This window comes from Protopterus annectens, chromosome 5.part1 (assembly GCF_019279795.1).
Source record: "Protopterus annectens isolate FY-2018-M chromosome 5.part1, PAN1.0, whole genome shotgun sequence".
NCBI lineage: Eukaryota > Metazoa > Chordata > Ceratodontiformes > Protopteridae > Protopterus > Protopterus annectens.
In genome coordinates, this window is record NC_056736.1 from 268,473,833 (window position 1) to 268,493,832 (window position 20,000).

Sequence of the window (20,000 nt, forward strand, 5' to 3'; positions counted from 1 at the left end):
CAATACAACAAAGTTCCACACATAACTCCCCCCTTACCCATGGACAACAGATGATTACAGACATAAAATATGCCTGCTGATTGTTTTAATGTGGAACAAGTCAGAAAGATTGGGAACCTAAGAGGTTCTGGAAGGAGATTATAGTCTGCTAAGTACTAATAAAAACTGACACATACAAATTGAACAAACCAACTTTGTCATCACTGTCCACTGCAATATAGCTAACCTATTTGGCTTCCTCGTCAGGAAAGTCACATCAGCCCTGCTATTCACACATCTGGTACAGGTCCTCAGATCCCAATCTGTGGTGCACACTCCTATGGCCTCATCTTCAAATTTTTACAGGGTTAGGTATACTCCTTGCTTTATCTCTATAGCATATCATAAATTGATCATTTATCCATGGGTTGCTTCCTATAAAACCTTCCAGGTAATTCCCCTCCCTAATCTAGGGCCCTTCAACTCCTTGCTTCCTGCCACACCCATCTCTCTTCTCTCATTATGAAAGGTCCTTGAAAGGAACAGATAATTTCCTGTTACCTGGACTCTTATTCCCTCCTTAGTAAGCCACGCGTGGCTTCAGGAAGGATGGACGAATCCTAAACGCCACATTGTCCTTTACAAATAGCAAAGCTTTGAATATTGATGTTGGTACATTAAGACAATGTTATGTTCCCTAATCTCTAAAAAGCTATCAACCGAATTGTTATGACCTCTCTTCAGCTCATCCAAATGGATGAAGTTAGCTGTCAGGCCAGTCCTTCTGTGTTACAATATGTGGTCTTTCTTCCATGCAGAACAAGTTGTCCTAAGTGTTTCTTAAAGTTCTGCCTTTGGGTTACTTTTATTTTCCATTTTCATAAGCATCTTTGAAATCTCCATGCCTAGCACACCTTCTGTTTTATACACCAGTGACATGGTCATCTGGTCAGCAGACAAGTTCAATATCACTATCAGTAGAAGCTCATCCAACAACTTTTCTCAGTGTATTTGGGCAAAATAGTAGCAAACCCATAAGGCTGCTTTATATCTAACATAATGTCTCATACCTTCTCACCCAAGAGGCCACAGCAACAGTGACCACAGGAATGTTGTTAACAGTCTTTGAATATGATTTATCATTAATAAGGAGTGGTTCCTTTCTAACTTTATCAACCTACAGGTGATAAGAAATAGCATTTGTTGATTTATGATTCAACCCAGGACATGGACACCACTGTAACATACTTAGTAATGTTGTGGAGCTTTGAATTACCCAGGGAAAGGGCATCACCTAGTGTTCTGTAGTCTATAAAACTGTCTCTGAATTAGAGTTCTACCCATGTCTCCACTACTTTGAACTAAAATATTCACCTACAACCTCGATAATTCCTTTTCCAGACCTTTTGCCTTGGCACAATACTCTTTTTAGAATGTTTCACAAAAGCCTTTTCCCTTTGTTTGGGGCACATTACTGCCATCTGTTAATAATTCATCTATCCTCTACCAAGTTAATTCAGACTTATTCATTGCCTTCTAAAGAAGAACCTAATCAACTGAGTGAAGTATTAATCGAGAAATTTGCCTATGCTTGCTTTGTTCATGAATGAGGTGTACCAAAGGTTGTGTGTTACAGTACTATAATGGTATCTTTACACAACATTCTTTTTATTTTATTATGCTCTTTGTCTGGGTCTACTTCAGTAGACCAAACATTTACTTAAACAACTTTCATATTGCTGAGATGAAAAGGCTGACAACCTCATAACACTGACATTTGTAGTTCTTCTATTCCAAGGTCTGCAGTTACAATCGTTGGAATTTCTACGGGCATTCACCTTAGTCGAGTCGAGGAGACCATATGAACCAACCCTCAGACATTTTATTTTTTCATTAAAGGCAAAGCCTCCTAGCTGCCATACATCAGACTGTGATGTCTTCATTCTCATAACAAATGTAACTAACTCCAAGGTCATAATACTGCAAGCAATTCATATTATGCTTGTGAGGTTGCTTGTACTGCCCATGCTGAGTGGGCATTGATGTGCCAGCTGATACTACTCTGAATAACACTCTCCTTAAAGGCTGGTCCAAGGTGATTGACTGAGGTAATAGACATGTCTGACAACAAGATGCAAAGTGTCACAGTAACTGAAGAAAAGGGGATTATTGGTTAGATATTGTCAACTTTATTATGGCAGCTGATTCTCTGGAGGACGTCACAAAAAATCTGCACCAGGGTTGGTATATAGCGTAGAATGGAAAACTTCATAAGGGACTTACCAAGGCTACATGAATGTTCAAAATAATGGCAACTTATTTACATTGCACCAAAATGCAGCATAATACATTTTATATGAGACAACAGCGAACACCATGCAACCCAAATCCAAAACTATTAACACAAGGGTTACATCGAGCTGTAACCTTTTGTGTTAACAGCATAATACATAAGCGGTCCGAAAACTTGTGATAAAGGTGTGGAAGGGGAGAGGCGGTAATAGCAACACAACAGGAATGTGGCCTGAAGTGGTCATAATAGTCATGTTACTAAGGAAATACAAGAAAGCAATGAGAAGAGAGAGAGAGGTTCTGCAGAGCACACCACAAATTTTCGATCAGAAAGCAAATGTTAATAATTGCGCTGTACAGGTTACAAACCACACACATCTGAGGCATGGTGTATAGTTCTGGAATCTTCATTTCTTCAAGGAAATATCCAAGATGTAATAGTTCGTAGGAAGAAAAGAAACTGGAACAAAACTTACACCAGATGCCATATAAAGAAAAAAAGACTAAATAAGTTGAAAATGTGTACTGTAGAGGGAAGCCAGAGGGAAGTGAGCCATGTTATAAATAGCCAAATTTACTGTAAACTATAACAATACACCAAACCACCGTTCAACACTCAGAGAATTAAACTAGTTAGAACTATCACATTACCTAGCTCTTTCTCATCTAAGTACAATACACAGACTTTTTTGTAAGCCAGAACATTGCCCTGCTCTTAACAATGTAATACAACACTACTACCCCAGTATAATTTTAAGTTCTGGAGAAAAATCACTAGTCGTGATAAGCAAATCATCAAATACTGCAGGTGATTCTCTACATATTCAAACAGTGTAGCTAAACTAAGGAAACATATCCCACTACCACTGAAATCCATTCAGAATGTAAACCTATTGAAAACACAACTAAAATTTCACCTATCATATCAATGGATCTGCTCCTGTACATTTCTATGTTAAATGCCGTTGTAATCTTCAGTTTGCCATATCGTCCAACCATTTCTCCTTATTCAGAGTCCTGTGCCCCACAATCAGTCTTCACCAATAACCAAGTAGTTTTAGCAGCACCTCCCAGCCATATTGTTTTGTGTCAGTGCTCCCTACCCTATCTTTACACTTCTAACATAAACCTTATGGTAATCATTTATAATTGTTTTTGAACCTGCTAATTCCCTACCTCTTACCCTCACTTCCATTTCTCTGAATTTCTAATCACTAATCACAAGATGTGTTATTTGTTTGACAAACCCTTAATACACATCTTCAGATGCTCAACATTCAGCATCTACTTAATGCATAAGCATCTTTTGTACTGTAATAGTTCCCTTCATTTTATACGAGTGTAATCCAGTTAGGAAATTTATATGTAATTGTTAATGTATGTTACTTAATGTCTTTTCATGTTTATTGTTGACTGTCTGATTGAAAATATTTAATTAAAATTAATTAAAAATATTTGTAATATTTTGAAGCTTCTCTCCCTGGGCCTCCACTGAAAAAGGATTTCTGAATAAACTCAGGTCAGACAAACCCAGTAAACAAAAGCAAATAAAAATGAAAAAATGAAATACAATTATAAATGTAGTTACATGATACTTGGATTTTAGTCATAAAGAAATTGTGGACTCTCTGACAAAAGAGTAGGTTTTAGAATGTAAAGAAATTAAAGCAGTAGAGGACCAAAAATGCACAGAATCACTACTGAAGAACATATCAAAAAAGTCTAACAGAAGTTTTGACTGGCTAATACAGATACCAGATAAGTACAGACATGTGGATTTGGTCTAGTTTGATTTTTATTGAGGCAGTTGATGTAGAATCACACAAGTTTGTAGGCAAATTTTGAAGACTGAGTGGATTCCAGAGAGATACCATGGGTTGGGAGTGTGGCCTAATGGTTAAGGTGGTTGCCTTGCAAACACAAGGTGCAGGGTTTGAGTCTCACAAGGATTAACTGGCTAGGCTTAAAATGGCTCGCAAGGGCAGTTAGCTTAGTACTAATCTATGAACCTATGAATCTATGAAATATTAGCTAGAGATCAGGGCACAGATGGTTATTGGTACATTCTCTACTCCGATGAAATGAAGGAGGCAAGCTGAGAGCCACATGGATCACTACTGGTGCTGATTTCGTTCAGTATTGTTATAAATGACAATTTTTAGCAAAAGAAATAAAAATTGTCTCTGCACCACTGAAAGTATATGATGAAATAGGACTGGTACACAAATGGTGTACTAAAGCTAAGAAAATAATTTTCAAGACTTGAGGAATGGCTTAAAACATGATAGTTTAAATTTAATGTTGTTGTTTGTCTTTCGGCTTTTCCAGGTTAGGGGTCACCACAGCAGAACTCTGGTCCGTTAATGATTGGCAGTAGATTTTCACGAACACCGAGGTGCCAGCTCGACGTCCAACCTTCAGTGAAGGCACACACATTTATGCATGTCTTTCGAATGCCCACCCAACTGTGGGGAGGACATGCAGACTCCACACAGAAGGCACTCCCCGCACTCCAGCTGAGAATCGAACGGGAGAACCTCTTGCTGTGCGGCAACAACACTACCGCTGCACCACTGCAGATTATCGATAGTTTAAATTTAATAAAAATGCAAAATCACAGTACTTAAAAACAAAACCCATTGAAATGGCAGACTTTCGAAAAAAACTAATAGCACTACCTGGCAAAGTAGACATGAGGCAGTCGTATCAGACAACTTAAAGCAACTAATATTAGAGAACAACAATGAAGGCTGGCTGAACAATATGAGGTGTAGGAAAAGGTACTGTCATCAAAAACAGTAAGTTATTATCATTTATCTGTATAGACCTGATCAAGAATTACATCAAGGCCTCCATGGCCAAAACTGTTAACTTATCCAAGACAAAAACTATGTTTTTCAAAATCAAAATGACTAAAATCCCAAATGCATTACAAATCAATGATCACAATAATACTACTGTAAACAACACTACTTTATTCAAATATCTAGATCTTTGGTTTGTCTCCTTACTTTACCCTCCACCTAAACAATAGAAAAAGAAAGTCAATCCACATATTCTGGACCAACAAAATCTCTCCTTTCTTCTGAAAGGATTCCAGAATACTAATAGAAAAAGGCATTTTACCTTCCTTGAATTAATAGCATATACCTCAAAGAGAAACTCAGCACTCACTCAATCACCAATATAATCTGCAGTCACTCTGAGCAACACCTGCTTTAAAAACTGCCTCTCTCTCCAAAAGAACAAAAGAGCAAAACACTACAGAAAGCAAAATGGCTACCAGTCAAACAAAGAGACGGCCTTCTTTTATGCTCACATTTATTCAAACTTTTTATGTAACCACACATTTTCTCTCCCTTAGAAGCCAGATAAATAACAGAACCCTCACCCTACAACCTCAGAAATCTTGACCACGCAGCACCTTCACTGCAATCCCCAGAAGGAAAACTGCAATGTACAGATCACTGCTCCTTTACACTAGTTCCTAAACTCTGGAAATCTATCTTCCATCTTAAAGAAACATCCCCTAACAAAAATTTTGTGCAAAATAAAATAAAATTCACCTGAAAACAACAAAATGCCAGTGGCTTTCCTCTAACCACATAGTTCTTCCACACTCCTCCTCATCATTACCAGACTCCTCTCGATTTAGTGCCATACTACTGCCTTATTTGACAGTCGTGCAGGTCTTCTCTCACATGATTCATATATCCATCCATCCATCCATCCACCCATCCACCCATCCATCCATCCATCTCTTTGCTGCCTTCCCTTGTTTCCTCTTACCTTCTTCTTGTCTCTTCCAAATATTCTTCACCAGATTGTCTTCTGCCTTCCTGAATGCATGCGTGAGCCACATTAATCTGTCCTCTTTGAACTTCTCTGTGATTAGAATGACTTTACCTTTTGCTCTGATATCTTAATTTATTAATCTGTCCCACAATGTGAATCCTATCACTTGTCGCAGGCATGTCATATCCATCACCTCTGGCTTCCTGAGTTGCTTTGCCTTCACTACCCAGGTCTCTGTATCATACAGTACTCATAGGACTAGTTGTACCACTGTTGTACACCTAATGTTTAAACTTCTTTTGCATTCTTCTGTCACATACTACCTCTGACATACTGTGCCAGATGGTTGCAGCCCCTCTGATTCTTGCTTTTGCCTCCTCAGTCAGACTTCCCTTCTCCTCAACCGTCCTTCCCAGCTGCTTGAAGCTGTTAACCTGTTCAACTGTTTTCCCTTCTATCTCACTTTTCAGCTTCTTTCAATTTCCCCCTATTTATGGTCATGACAAGTGTCTTTTCTGAACTCAGTTTCATCTCACATACATTCTAATCATAATCTAGTGTTTGTACCACTGTTATGTTTATAATTTGGGTCTGTATTAAAGCATTGAAACCTCACTTATGCAAATCCCTAAACGCCGATACATAAATAGCGAAGCGCAAGAACACCAAACGTTCTGAAGCTTAAAATTCGAAATATCGAATTGCCATAGTTGTCCAACTCCACCGCCTGCTACATACTACCTACCCAAACAAAATAAATAATCCACACTTCCCCATATCTACACTTTACCCATATATCCCTTATTATAATCAAACACGTATTACACACAAATGTATCTAACTATAAACAAACAACACCCAAGTATGGGAAAAGTGTAATTTACGTATATATTCAGCTACACAACTATATTACTATATATGAACTTAACTTAACCCTACTTCTAACCCTAACATATAGGTTGCATGTATTACTATATATGCACTTACCTTAACCCGCATCCTAACCCTAAGGTCAGTAACTATTGCACATTTACGTTAGGGAGCTATACCGGATAAAGGACAACTATGGCAATTGGATATTTCGAATTTGGCGCTTCAGGACATTCGGTGTTCTTGCAGTTCGCTATTTATGTGTCGGCGTTTAGGGATTCGCGTAAGTGAGGTTTCAATGTTGTAATATAGACCCAATAATTTTATATACTCTTCTGCATAATATGAGACTTTGACTTTAGACTTGACACATTCTGGTTCTCTTTGTTCAGCTGTATAGTTCTGCATTTTCTTTCCCAGACTGAGAGTGAAATTGATCATTTGTAAGCACTGCTTTGCTCCAGTTAACAAATTTAAAAAATATATATACTGTGTCTAGTCTCATGTGGTAATATTCTAATTATAGGTGATTCAGTGAGGAAATATGGCAACACTATTTTGACATGGACAAGAACAGAGAGATGGCAACTTGCCCATCTGGGATTAAAATGCAAAATAGTACTATGTCATTAGGAAACTATCAGGCCATCTAGGATGACTTTGATCTGGCCACAATCCAAGTAAGAATAAAAAATCTTAAGCTGTTTTCTCTGGATGAGATCAAACGGGACATGATGCAGTTCTTCCTTCAGTGTAATTCAGATCAAAGTAGCCACTAAAATTGGCCCTAAACAGTTTAAAATATAGAAAGCCAATAGAGATGTCTAAAACACTGACTAACATAAGGCATGACCGCTAACCATACAATTGCTTGAAACAAAACAAGCACAGACTTCAACAAGCCTCCCCCTCCATCTGCTACAGGGGCTTCTCCTACCTCACACATATTCACTTTGTGCTCTAATATTCTAATTATATGTTTACACAGATGCAGGGAATGGGTAAACCCCATGCAGGGGTTAATCATGTAAATATAGCACATGCATTATCTCCTGTCAACCAGCAAATGCAGTGAGCTTCACGCATCCTCTTTGTACAGGATTGTTGGAAACTACATACAGATATATCAAAAATAAGTCTGACAAGCTTACAGTCCAACAGTGATAATAGCAGCTTCCAAATAATGTGCAAATTGTGGCTGGTGGGTTCATACTGATCAACAGTCATAATGACATTGAATAAACTGCAATGTCCTTTCTCCTCTGCCCTGTTCCCTCTATAAGGCAAGTAAAGCTTTCACATTTAGTAAAATCCTGCTTTTACCAAGGATGATACTTTTATACAAGAATAAAATAACTTCTTTAAAAAATAGCTTCATTCTTGGGGGATTTGGTGTGCCCATGTAGAAGGAGATGCACACTTCACCTTACTGCTTTGCAGGGTGTGGACTCTTCCTCTCCCCTATTGGAATAAATTGGGGTGAAGGTCTTAGGCAGGCAGTTTGAAGTCCCATTGTGACTTTTAGGCAATACAAAATGAACATACATTCCATTCTGACATGGAAAAAGCCTTCTTTGATGCCTGCACCCTTAACAACAAAATGGGTGGTCTTAAGATTTTTCTGGCACTTGAGGGGAGTGGAGATTTCTGGTGTCATGATAACCTATTTTATAACTCCACCACCATCCCCCATATCTTAGGGTTTGATGTCAGTTGTTGTTTTCTACCCAACAGTAATGGGGACAGAGTCGTATTATCTACCCATGACAACCACAATAATGTTATTAGTATCCTCAGCAATACCACTTACTAGCTATTATCATTACACTACTGTATCCCGTATGGGAGCCAGAACACTTACTCCTTAAATTCCTAGAGCTGAAATTTATGGCTAACACATTAATTTGATGACATTTTAATCATCTGACCGGTATCCAGGGTAATTTAATTGGTAATAATACTTACATAGACAGCATATCTTTGTTGGAGTATCTCCTACATCATCCTTACAGCATTAGTCCCCAGTGCCCTATGTCTATGCCCTGGTGGCTTTTTTGAAGGAGTATCCCACTAGGATCTTCATGGACCCCAAGGGCATTATGGGGATTGCAACTATACACACCCTCCATTTGGTGGTATTTTTTTATTATTATTAGTATGCCCTACCTACTTTCCCTGCCCCCTCCCCTATGTCTGCCAACTTTGTCCAAGGGCTACTCCAGTCATTGGATCATGTCTCCCAGCATAAAGAGGGAACGCCCTCCTTCCAAGGGTCAGCATGCCTGTCCCATCCTGCCATCATCTCAGAGAGCCAAGATGCTTATTGAGCACTATTATTCTGTTTAACACATTCCTTTTCACACTCTACATCATCATCATGTGACAGTAGGTGCATGTGATTCCCATCCTCAAGGAAGACTGTTCAGCTCACCTGAATAACTATTGAGTGTCACTTCCAAAATCATGGAAGGAAACATAATGAGGCCATAATGAGGCTATAATGAGACCATAATGGGGCTAGCACAGACTGATGCAGAGGTGATGCTGCACTCCTGGATGCAAATCAATATGGTTTTGTTAAGGGAAAGTGCAGTCTCTTAAACCTGCTGGCTTTTTTGAGGGAGTATCAGCATACTGCATGCTTGTCCCTGATAAGCCATTTTCCTTTATTTCCCACGATAAACAAACTGTCATAACTTTACTATATAGCTATATGAAGTGCCGTATTGTTCATGTTGATTTTATCTAGCAATTACAATTTCCCTGTAGCAAGGTAGACAGTAAATGGTCAGTACTTAAAGATGATTTTTTGACCTTTTTTGCAGCAAGTTAAAGAACTCTGAAGTACTAGCTAGATGGACAAGCATATTATAATTCAACTGTTTGTTTAATATTACAAAAATCCATATTTTATGTCTATATTAGGCATTTCCAAGAGTTTTTTTTTGAGAATTGGAGGGGAATAAAAAACTTATTGAACTAGTGGATGTCAGACAGACTCTAGTACAATAACTTGGGCAGAGTGAAGAGGATGGTAGCCCTGGGTGCAAACTTCTAGGGGATGTGACTGGCACCACAGAGTTGCCAATCAGACAACAGTAATTTAAGTAGCCATGGCTACTAGTGCAGCTGCTTTAATGAATGTGTTTATATTCCTGTACTGTGCATGTCAGTTAGTAACTTTACTAATGAGATATAGTAAGCTCTTTGCAACACTTTTGGACATTGTCAGCATTGGAGGAACATTTTTTTCTTTCTTTTTGGTCTTCAACTTTTGGAGAATTTTATTTTTATTTTTTTTCACAAGTTCAGGTTGAAGAGGTGGCTGTCTGGAGACTGCCCAGGGTAAACAACTGAACTACTTACAACTTTAAGTTTATTAAGGACTTCTTAATTAAGCACAAAAGACAGTTTGTGTGTGTGTGTGTGTGTGTGTGTGTGTGTGTGTGTGTGTGTGGGGGGGGGGGGTGCTAATCAACTGTTAGTTCAGCACCAGTTTATGCTAAGTCACCCAAGAACCCTGTACTGAGGGTCTTGCCCCAGGCATGCCATGATAATTACATCTTCTGGGGCAGGCTGACTCAACAGGTATCTCAACACAGGAACACATATGACACATTAAATGCAACTACATGGAATATAGGAAGAAGCATGCACCCAATGAAAAGAAAAGTGATAACATAAAGGCTAAATAGAGAAGTTAGCCAGACAGTACATTCCCAAGAAAAACATAAAATAAATTAAGAGAAATAAGTTATGGAACACAAATTTCCCACATTTTGCCACTCCAGTGGTGTAGATGGATGAAGCCCTGACTACAGCATAGGCAACCTGAGTTCAACAGGCAACTGACATAACAGCAAAGAGGAACTGGCATGCCCATCCTGGGTGGAAAGGCACTCATTGATGATGCTCCCTAGTGGGAGATGTGGTCCAAAGAGGGGGCTTTTCCCTCAGATGTATTTGACAAAAGTGGGGTGGGTAAATGGAGTGGGTAGTAGATAAAAAAGAAATCCTCTCCAGGCACAAAACAGATGACTGAGTCCTCAGGATACTCTTAGGATCTACAACTGGCCGCAGCAATACCAGAGTAGTCCACGAGGGCAGGAAGATGACAGGTAGACTTAGCATGGACATAGGGCACTGTGGCCCAGACTGGTAGGATGACATCCGACGTAAACGAATAAATAAATCTTTAAAAAATTCTACCGGTTATTGCTGATCATAAACAATGAGGAGGGAAGAAAAGGGTTGCTGTTCTGTTCAGAAGTAGCCCTCCCTTAGATCACAGGTTCATAGGAACTTACTAGGCTATTGATCCATAAGGTCCTTTAAAAGCCTATATCCATGCATTAGCATGAAGTGTTTATTGTAAAGAAGAATAACCCAGAGATGAGCAGAACATATACATATTGACCCTATCCATGGAGGACAAGGGTGCTAAACTATGGTTGAATTTGCAGTTACCCATTCATTCCTTTAAATTATATTTGAATCAAAGAACAATAATGGCACCTGGTTTGAGCCTTCAGAGATGCCACAAGTCAGTTTATGATTCGTAAAGAGTGGCAAAATAGAAAAAGATGTTGATACGAAATGGAAAGGTCAACTTGCATAACTGGATGATTGGGAATTTAGATATCCACTTGTCTCTGTGAGATCTAGTCAGTTTGGTAGAATTCATGGAGTGTCTGTGCAAACATGGAAGCTCAAATGTGAAGGCAGAGCAGACCCACATGTCTCCATGCATAAATGCACATTTTTATGCTAGGGGTGAGGTTAGGACCAACAAATAGAAAATACTTCATGCCCTCTTGGATGACAGCTGCTCCCCGACTCTCTCTCTCTGTCTCTGTCTGCATGGTAATAGGGAACAAATGGGCTCACTTGCAGCAGAGGATAGCTAGCTGTCATGTATGGGGACCAAATAAAAATATTAAGAAAATGTTTTCATCATACCCATATCTCAGTATAAACCTAAAAGTGCTGGTTAATCGTGAAATATTATGGCTGATTGAGTCTTTGTAAAGATCTGCAAGCCTTATTACGCCTGCTTGGATGGATTTCTGACCTGCTTATACTTGTTATTAGAGACTTGCATTCTGACATTTCTAATTGTTTTCCATTAAGCCGTTTGAGATAAATAATGGTAGTTTACTGATTGCAACTTGATCTGGTGTGAGTCTGGATAAAAGTCTGACAATTAAGAACCAGGTGTTAGCTGGTATTTAATTCTGTTTTAAAAATATTCTTTTAAATCATGCAATAGATGCCATAATCATACTTGTCACCTGACAACAATGCATATACTAGACATTTTGATTACAATAATGTGATCTACCTTGGATTTACAAAATATGTGCTGGCCTTTTTGCAGCAAATGTAGAATTCCACTGCTTACAGTTTTGGCTGGTTATCTTGACTCCTGTCATATTACTTCTGTAGTCTTGGATTTGTATCGGCTACTGGTCACCATCAGATTCATCTTCAAGCTTCTGGTACATAATTTCAGAGCTCTATACAATCTATTTAAGGTTTAAAAGTTTAAGGCCATGACTTTGGCACCGATCATTTGTTTGTGTAAGACCCTCTTGTAGGATGTTGACATCATTTGGAGATTCTGTGACCGCTCCCAGTTTGTAGTCATCAGCAAACTTTGTCAGCCACAGGCCTTTAGCTTTTTGCTTGTACTTCGGAGTAATAGATTCCAAAAAGCAGAGGTCCCAGGACTGATCCCTGTGAAATACCATTGGTTACAGGTCTGCTGTTGGAGGTGGATTCCATTATTTTGACTATATGTGTTCTATCAGTGAGCCAGTTAGCGACCCATCAATGATATAAGGGTTAATACCTAGATTAATAGTATTGCACCTATTGTTAAAAGTGCTCATGTAGACGGTTGTAGACATAATACGCCCTGAAAAAAAGCCATGTTGATGTGATACTCAGAAAAAAAATGTACTCTGTGGGGTACAAAGAGTATGCCTGGCTACACCCTTGCATCAGAGGATGGACTGAATTATTCCCAGGATTCATTTAGAGATATGTGGTAGGCAGTCCTTTGCCTGTCTAGTTCCAATCTCAGTCAACCATCTACAACAATATCGATACCTTCTCCCTAATAATAATAAAGTCTATGCAGGTAGTCCATTTTTAGCATACCTAAGCTTTTGAAAATATTCATTATGTTTAAAATGCTGATTTGTTGTTTTTATCTGTATAATGTTTAGGCAAGTAAATAAATAAATGACAGAAATAAACATTACAGACAGTCATTGTAATGACTTATTTATAGGTGCAACAGCAGTAATGATGCTTTTTCCAGGCAAGACCATGTCTAAGGCAGAAACTATACACAAAACAGCAATACAAAAAAAAAAAAGATGCCAGATCACGGATTATTATTATGTACATCTGAAATCCTAGCACAGTACAGTAGAATGAGCACTTTATGTACAACTGATGTGCAAATTCTTTATCAGAGTTAAACCAGTATTAGGAATATGAGTTTCTAATTTACATAATTAATAAGTATGAATTTAATCAGGCTCCCAAAGTGGCTACATTTATCAGGGGTTATTACATATTCACTGCAAGTTTGTTTCAAAAAGTGCATTTAGCGATGTTTCCGAGTGAGCAAGGACTATTATTTTATAACAGAAAATGCTTCTGTTGCACAGAGGAGCTTTCAAGTACTATTACTCAGCTTTGCTAAGATCTTAAGGGAAGTGTGATGAAAATAATGTTCATCTGTGCAGAAGCAGGAAGAGAAGCTTGCCCTCTGGTTAACTATCAGACAGTTTTTTTTTTTGAGAAAGTAATAGAAAGGTATTTTGTGTAAGATGGTAGATTTGCATGCCTTACTGACAGTGGTTTGTAAATTGACTAGTGTTATGCAGATGACCAAGGGTGATAGCTGGGTGATACAATGTTTGTATTTGTAACCTTATACATTTTGTTATAATGTATCTGTCTTTGGAGCTTTTCTCCCCGGGCCTCTACTGAAAATGGACATATATCCAATTGGACTAGCCCGGTCAACAAATGTAAAATAAATAATAAATAAAATATTTTTAAGGTAGAATCCCTATCCTCTCTTGATAGTAGCCCGCTGAAAGTGTAGACAATCTTATGCTATGGAAAAGCTTTCTTTATGTTCCACTCAGTCTGGATTAAGAAAGTAAAATATCTAATCAGACTGTGAGTCATTTAATTGGGGAGAAGATGCTTGATTGACTACCAAGCCCATTAGATATACGATTTTAAGGGTGGGAGGGAGGTGTGTTCTAAAGTCTGGCAATCCCAGTAAAGCATAGTACAAGGATGCCAGCCATAGATCATCTTGATATGATTGACATGGCCCCTACGGTTGAACGTCTGCATATTTGTGATATTAGAAGTGCTTTTCATTGCTTGTCATTTTGCTTACACTTTGGTATTTAGATTTTATAACTAATGTCATGCTTATGTTACCATTATCAGCTTTTTAGGGCATATATCAATTGCAATTATTTTTTCAACTAGAATAAGATACTGCCTGGACTGATATTCTACAGTAGTGCAAAATATATAAAAATATATATAATGCAGTAAGTGTGTGTTGTCTGGTAGCTGTAATATACTTACTATTTGGTTCCGGTAGCAGCTAGTTTAACAAAAAGAAATGGTTTGTTATGGAACACATAAGCTAATCACGATAAAAATGCTCAATATAATAAAAAAGTCTGCTATGGCATTACTATGGAAAGATGAGAATTTTGCAACATCTCATTGCCTACTGACTATAAGGGAACATGAAAGATTAAAGTTTGATTTTCTGAGGGAATTAATTGAATCAGCTTTACAACTGTATTTTATTAGTCAGTATATCTTTTATGACATTTTACCATGGAAAATAAAATTAGATTTGTGCCTCTTCACCTTGTTAGTCACCAGCAGTTTATTTTTTTCCTTCAGGTCCTCTCACCAACATTCTTTGTTATCTATGTTCCCCTGTTTGGTCTCACTGAATACAAAGATGTTAAACAGAAACAGTGGCGGTACTACACGATAAGTGGTACAAAGCTCCTGACTCCTGTTCGAGAGCCAGAGAAACGACACCAGTGGCTGCGGCTGGAGAACTTCCAGAGGAATTCATGGGGGTGGAACAATGCTGATGTCATCACTGAAGGTGATATTGTCCCTGCTAAAGTCATGGATGTTTTTAGGGATCTGCTTAAGAATGCCACCCAAAACTGCAAACTTACGGGTAAGCTAGAATGGATTTAATCAGTCTTGCTGCTATATTAAGTTTCACAGTTTGTGGAATCAAAGTGTGGTATGGTTCTACAAATCACTTTGCCCAAATGTACATTCCTTGAATGAAACAGAGTAAAACAGCAACTGATTAAAAAAATGGAAGTGTTTTTGACTGAGGGAGTGCATACACTCCAGTCATCCTCCCGTGTATGAAGATACTCCATGTTCAACAGAAACAGTTCACATCATCACTGCAGTTTGCTGTACCTCAACAAAAATTCAAATGTCCATATTGCCAGATGCTGTTTCAAATGTATTTTCATTCACGGAATGGCCCTCAGCAAAATTCACTTCCAGGAAATGTCCGACTGCCATGGGAATGGCTATGATATACTTTTGGATCCATAAAAGTGTAAGCTGTCCACATGAAAGTGTTAATGTAAGTAGTAGTATAAATGTTTTCAGATAAACCGTTGTTTAAGCATTTTTAAAAAAATAAATGCATAAGGGAATAGGTTATAAAACTAAGAGTCATGGTCAGTATATTTTCAAATACTTGATTATAAGGGTATTACACGGTATTTGATGATAAAACACATGAGCACAATATTTTAATCAAATGAGACTTCTTTCACACAGTGTATGTTTTCAAAGTGACTAGAATAAGCAGTGAGATTAATTAATTCTTAGTAATCATACAGGATGCCAATCAGTGTATGTTGGCCTGCATTCTCTAGGACTGTGCATTGCATTTATATCACCATGGTGTATGCATTGCCTGTATGGTATATTGCTTTCCACGTACAAATCTTTCAGCTATATTTGATCCAAGTGGTGAATACTACATCGATCATAACGGAAATGTCACACCTGTCAGTAGTGTGATCTCTTGATGGCAAACACACAACACAACACATTGTTCACTATCCTAGTGTCTTGATTACACAGCATATTCAGCATGACTATGTACTGTGCACCTACATATGACCTGTGAGTATGAAAGTGGGCACTGTAGGCATATGCAGTCATAGGAGCTCACCAAAGGAAACATCAGCCTCAAAGTACCTGTGCCCCCATGTGGGAGAGACAGATGGATAACTGAAATAGCAAGAGAATACCAAAAACAAATTACATTTGTTTTATTGACTACTGCAAAGCTTTTGATTGCAGGGACCATAACAAACTGTGATATGTTTTTTAGAGAAATGGGGATACCTGATCATCGTATTTATTTCCTGAAGAGCCTGTTTTGCAGAGGAAAAAATAGCATAGCCAAATATTTAATAAATAATTGATTCTAGGAGTACAACAAAACTGTATATCATCACCTACTTATCTAATTTCTGTGGTCACTACATCATGCTAATTGTTTAGCTTGAGGAATGAGGGAGGGTGGCCTAATGGTTAAGGTGTTTGCCTTACAAACACAAAGTGCAGGGTTTGAGCCTCACAAGGGGTAATTGGCTAGGCTTAAAATGGCTCGTAAGGGCAGTTAGCTTAGTACTAACCTATGAACCTATATCATATTCAAACAGGGGTTGTAGAGAAAGTTATTTTGGATATGCCAGGTTCCTTTCCAAGTGGTTAGTATAACTTGCTTTTTTTTAAATTTTTTTTGCCCCCACAGACCTCATCTTTACCAGCCCGGACTCCAGTACACCACATAGCTGGTAGGCCTACTATCCATCCTCTAACTCCCCCGCCTGGACTCACTCTGGTATTGCTGGGGCTGGTTGTGGATCCGAAGAGCATCTTGGAGGCTTGTCTCATCTGTGCTTCCATCCTAGGGTAGGGCTGTTTATGCTGTACCCACTATCTTTTCCCACCCCTCATTTTCATTGATTGTGTCTGAGGGCAACTCTCATCTTTGGCCCATGCCTCCCTTTGGGTGCATATTAACGAATGCCCTCCCTCCCAGAATAAGCACACTCATCCCTTCCCTCCCACTCCATTAATCACCCAGGGGTTAGTCTAACTTCTTGACTAGATTTTTGTGTGTGAGTTTCTTTTATGTGGCTACCTAGACCATGAATTTCTGTTATTTGTACATTAATAACTACAGTCATGAATCTTTTTTTTTTTCACTTTCCATTCATGCATTAAGTAGCTGGTGGAAAATATGGAATTTAAAAGCAGTTGTGCATAATTGATATTAGACAATGGGCTTACTGTACATCAGTACCCTGATTGGAGAACAAGCGTTCTCCAGCAGGGTATTAATGTACAAGTAAAGCCGCTGAAAAACAAGTCCACCACTTCATGACAGCATATCAAGCTGCCGTGGAGCTTGGACTGAGAAAAAGGATTGGTCGCCATTATTTTACGTTTTCTAAGCAGTGCTTTTGTTGTTTAGTGAGTGTAAATATATATAAAAAAAAAGACAACAAAAAGGTATATGTGTGTGTATGCGTTTATGCCTGTGTTTGAGTGTATGTGTGCATGTCAGTGTAAGTGAGAGTGAGCAACCCATTATTTTACACTCACTAAGCAGCGTTTTTGCTGTTTAGTGAGTGTAAAAAAATTTAAAAAATTAAAGTCAAGCATGTGTGTGAGAGTATGTGTGTATGAAAGTAAGAGAGAGAGGGAGAGAGCGATCACTCGAGTAAAACAGAAAAGTGTGTGTTTATATTTCTGTCTGCATGTGTACGTAAATGCGTGCATAAAAACAGAGAGACTGTACGTGTGTGTGTGTGTGTGTGTGTGTGTGTGTGTGTGTGTGTGTATGTATGACAGACAAGAGAGATTGAGAGAGTGAGACAGAAAGCAAGCATGATGTGTGAGTGAATGCATATATGTAAGCAGAGGAGACTGCGTGTGAGAGAAATCGAGAGTGAGACTGAATGTGTGTATGAAAGCAGCTGGTGACTGAGAGATTGAGAAAGAGGGTGAGACCGATCTTGTGTAAGTGAATGTGTGTATGAAAGCAGAGGAGACTGTGTGTGTATATTGTGAAAGCAGAATAGACTGTATACATGTCTATGGAAGAGAGAATAGAATGTATGTAAAACTTGTTTCACTTGCTTATTATTTTTTTAAGTACTTATTATTTTTTATATATGTTTGATATAAAATGCTTCCTCCAACACCATTAACTTATACTACAGCAAGTATGAAACAGTAGGCGGAAGAACTATTTTACATTAAAAATACATAAAAAATAATATAGTACTTAAAAAAATAAATAAGCAACTAAAACACAACAATTTTACAAAAAGCCCATTCTCTAAGCGCTATAATGCTCTTTCAGGGGTGTACCCTGGGTGGGTGTTAATTACACATTAACACACACTCTGTCAGGCATTATTGTTTGCTTATGTGTTACTGACCCAGATGGTAGATGACTTTAAATTCTGTTGGTGAATACAGTTTGCTGCATTGTTGAGATTTAAAATATTCCCATTCTTTAACGTAAACATTGAAAAATTAATTATGCTTAATTCATGCAACTCTAAATATGGTAGTTGAATAAGTAACATTAAAGCTAGTTTTTTATCTATGACAGTAATAGTATTACAGAAATTATATGCCAGCCATGATTATTACGATGTGTTTAAACAAAATAAGGCGTCAACAGCCAGTAGCTAGGACATGTTGACTAAATTTTTGTAGTCTTTTCATAAATCTGAACATCCCTGAGAGCTATGGTATTTATCCATTTACACTAAAATGAAAATGTTGATGCTTTATAGATTAGAGGTGAGACACTAAAAGCTGTGACATAAACCATCAGTTTTTTATTATCAGCATATCCAAAATTCACATTAAATAAATATGAGTATAGTATATCTTTTTCATGAAAACTATATCAAATGTTATGTTTGACTGTAACAGACTGAATGGGCTTCCACTGAAAGTATTTTACATAGCAGCCAAAATCCCCTCCCACAGTCTCACGCAGGGGCTTTCAAAGCCTGCATCTGCAGTCCAACTAATACAGCCTATGAGTTTACCAGATATTTGGTTTAAGTTATTCATTCTTCTGAAATCTCTATTTTGGTGTATTTGTATTTGAAAAGACAAATAAATTCTGGAAAATACACACACACACACACACACACACACACACACACACATATATATATATATATATATATATATATATATATATAAAACTTATTTATGCATGTATGTATTTATATATTTATGTTATGGGATCATTGGGTGTATGATTTCTTTACTTAGTATTGAAAATGGAGTTAGTATAAACTATCCCAGCTAAAACATAAACTCATACATGCACACAGATCTTTGTGTTCTGACTTAATCTATAGTTGCAAAAAGTCAGTATATATAGAAGGTATTCAGAAACAGAGCTGAATTAAGCAGTCCCCAGAATGGCACTACCTTCACTCTTCTGAATTTGAGGATTAAAACGAAAAGGTCCTGTAAAGCTGAGGTCCAAAAAAAAAAAAAAAAAAAAAAAAAAGGTTAAATGCCCAAAAATCCTCAAAACTGTATCAAAGACATGAGTTTAGCTAGCTTCACACACATCCACACATGCACATGGGCACACACACACAAACACAGACCCCTCACACACATGCACACACACATGCACACACACACACACACACACACACACACACACACACACACACACACACACACACACACACACACACACACACAAACAATAATTAAAAGAGCCACAGTGATGGCTATTTAAAATTAATTTCAGTACTACGCTCCCTTCTGATTGGCAACTCATCTATATTGCTGATAGTGTATTCTGACAGCTTGCACCCAGGGCAGTCACCTCTTTGCCGTGCCCTACAAATGATGCTGACAACCAGAATCAATAATTTCTAGTCTTATGTTAACATTTA

At 38.0% G+C, this 20,000-nt stretch overlaps 1 protein-coding gene across 1 annotated transcript in view; it reads left to right on the plus strand.

The window, feature by feature from the left end:
- LOC122803364 (protein mab-21-like 3) overlaps window positions 1-20,000 on the plus strand; it is a 425,581-nt gene that overhangs the window by 223,411 nt on the left and 182,170 nt on the right. Inside the window, exon 4 of the mRNA XM_044072942.1 lies at window positions 14,893-15,184. Coding sequence (XP_043928877.1) covers window positions 14,893-15,184 — 292 coding nt within the window. The remainder of the gene's footprint in view (window positions 1-14,892; window positions 15,185-20,000) is intronic.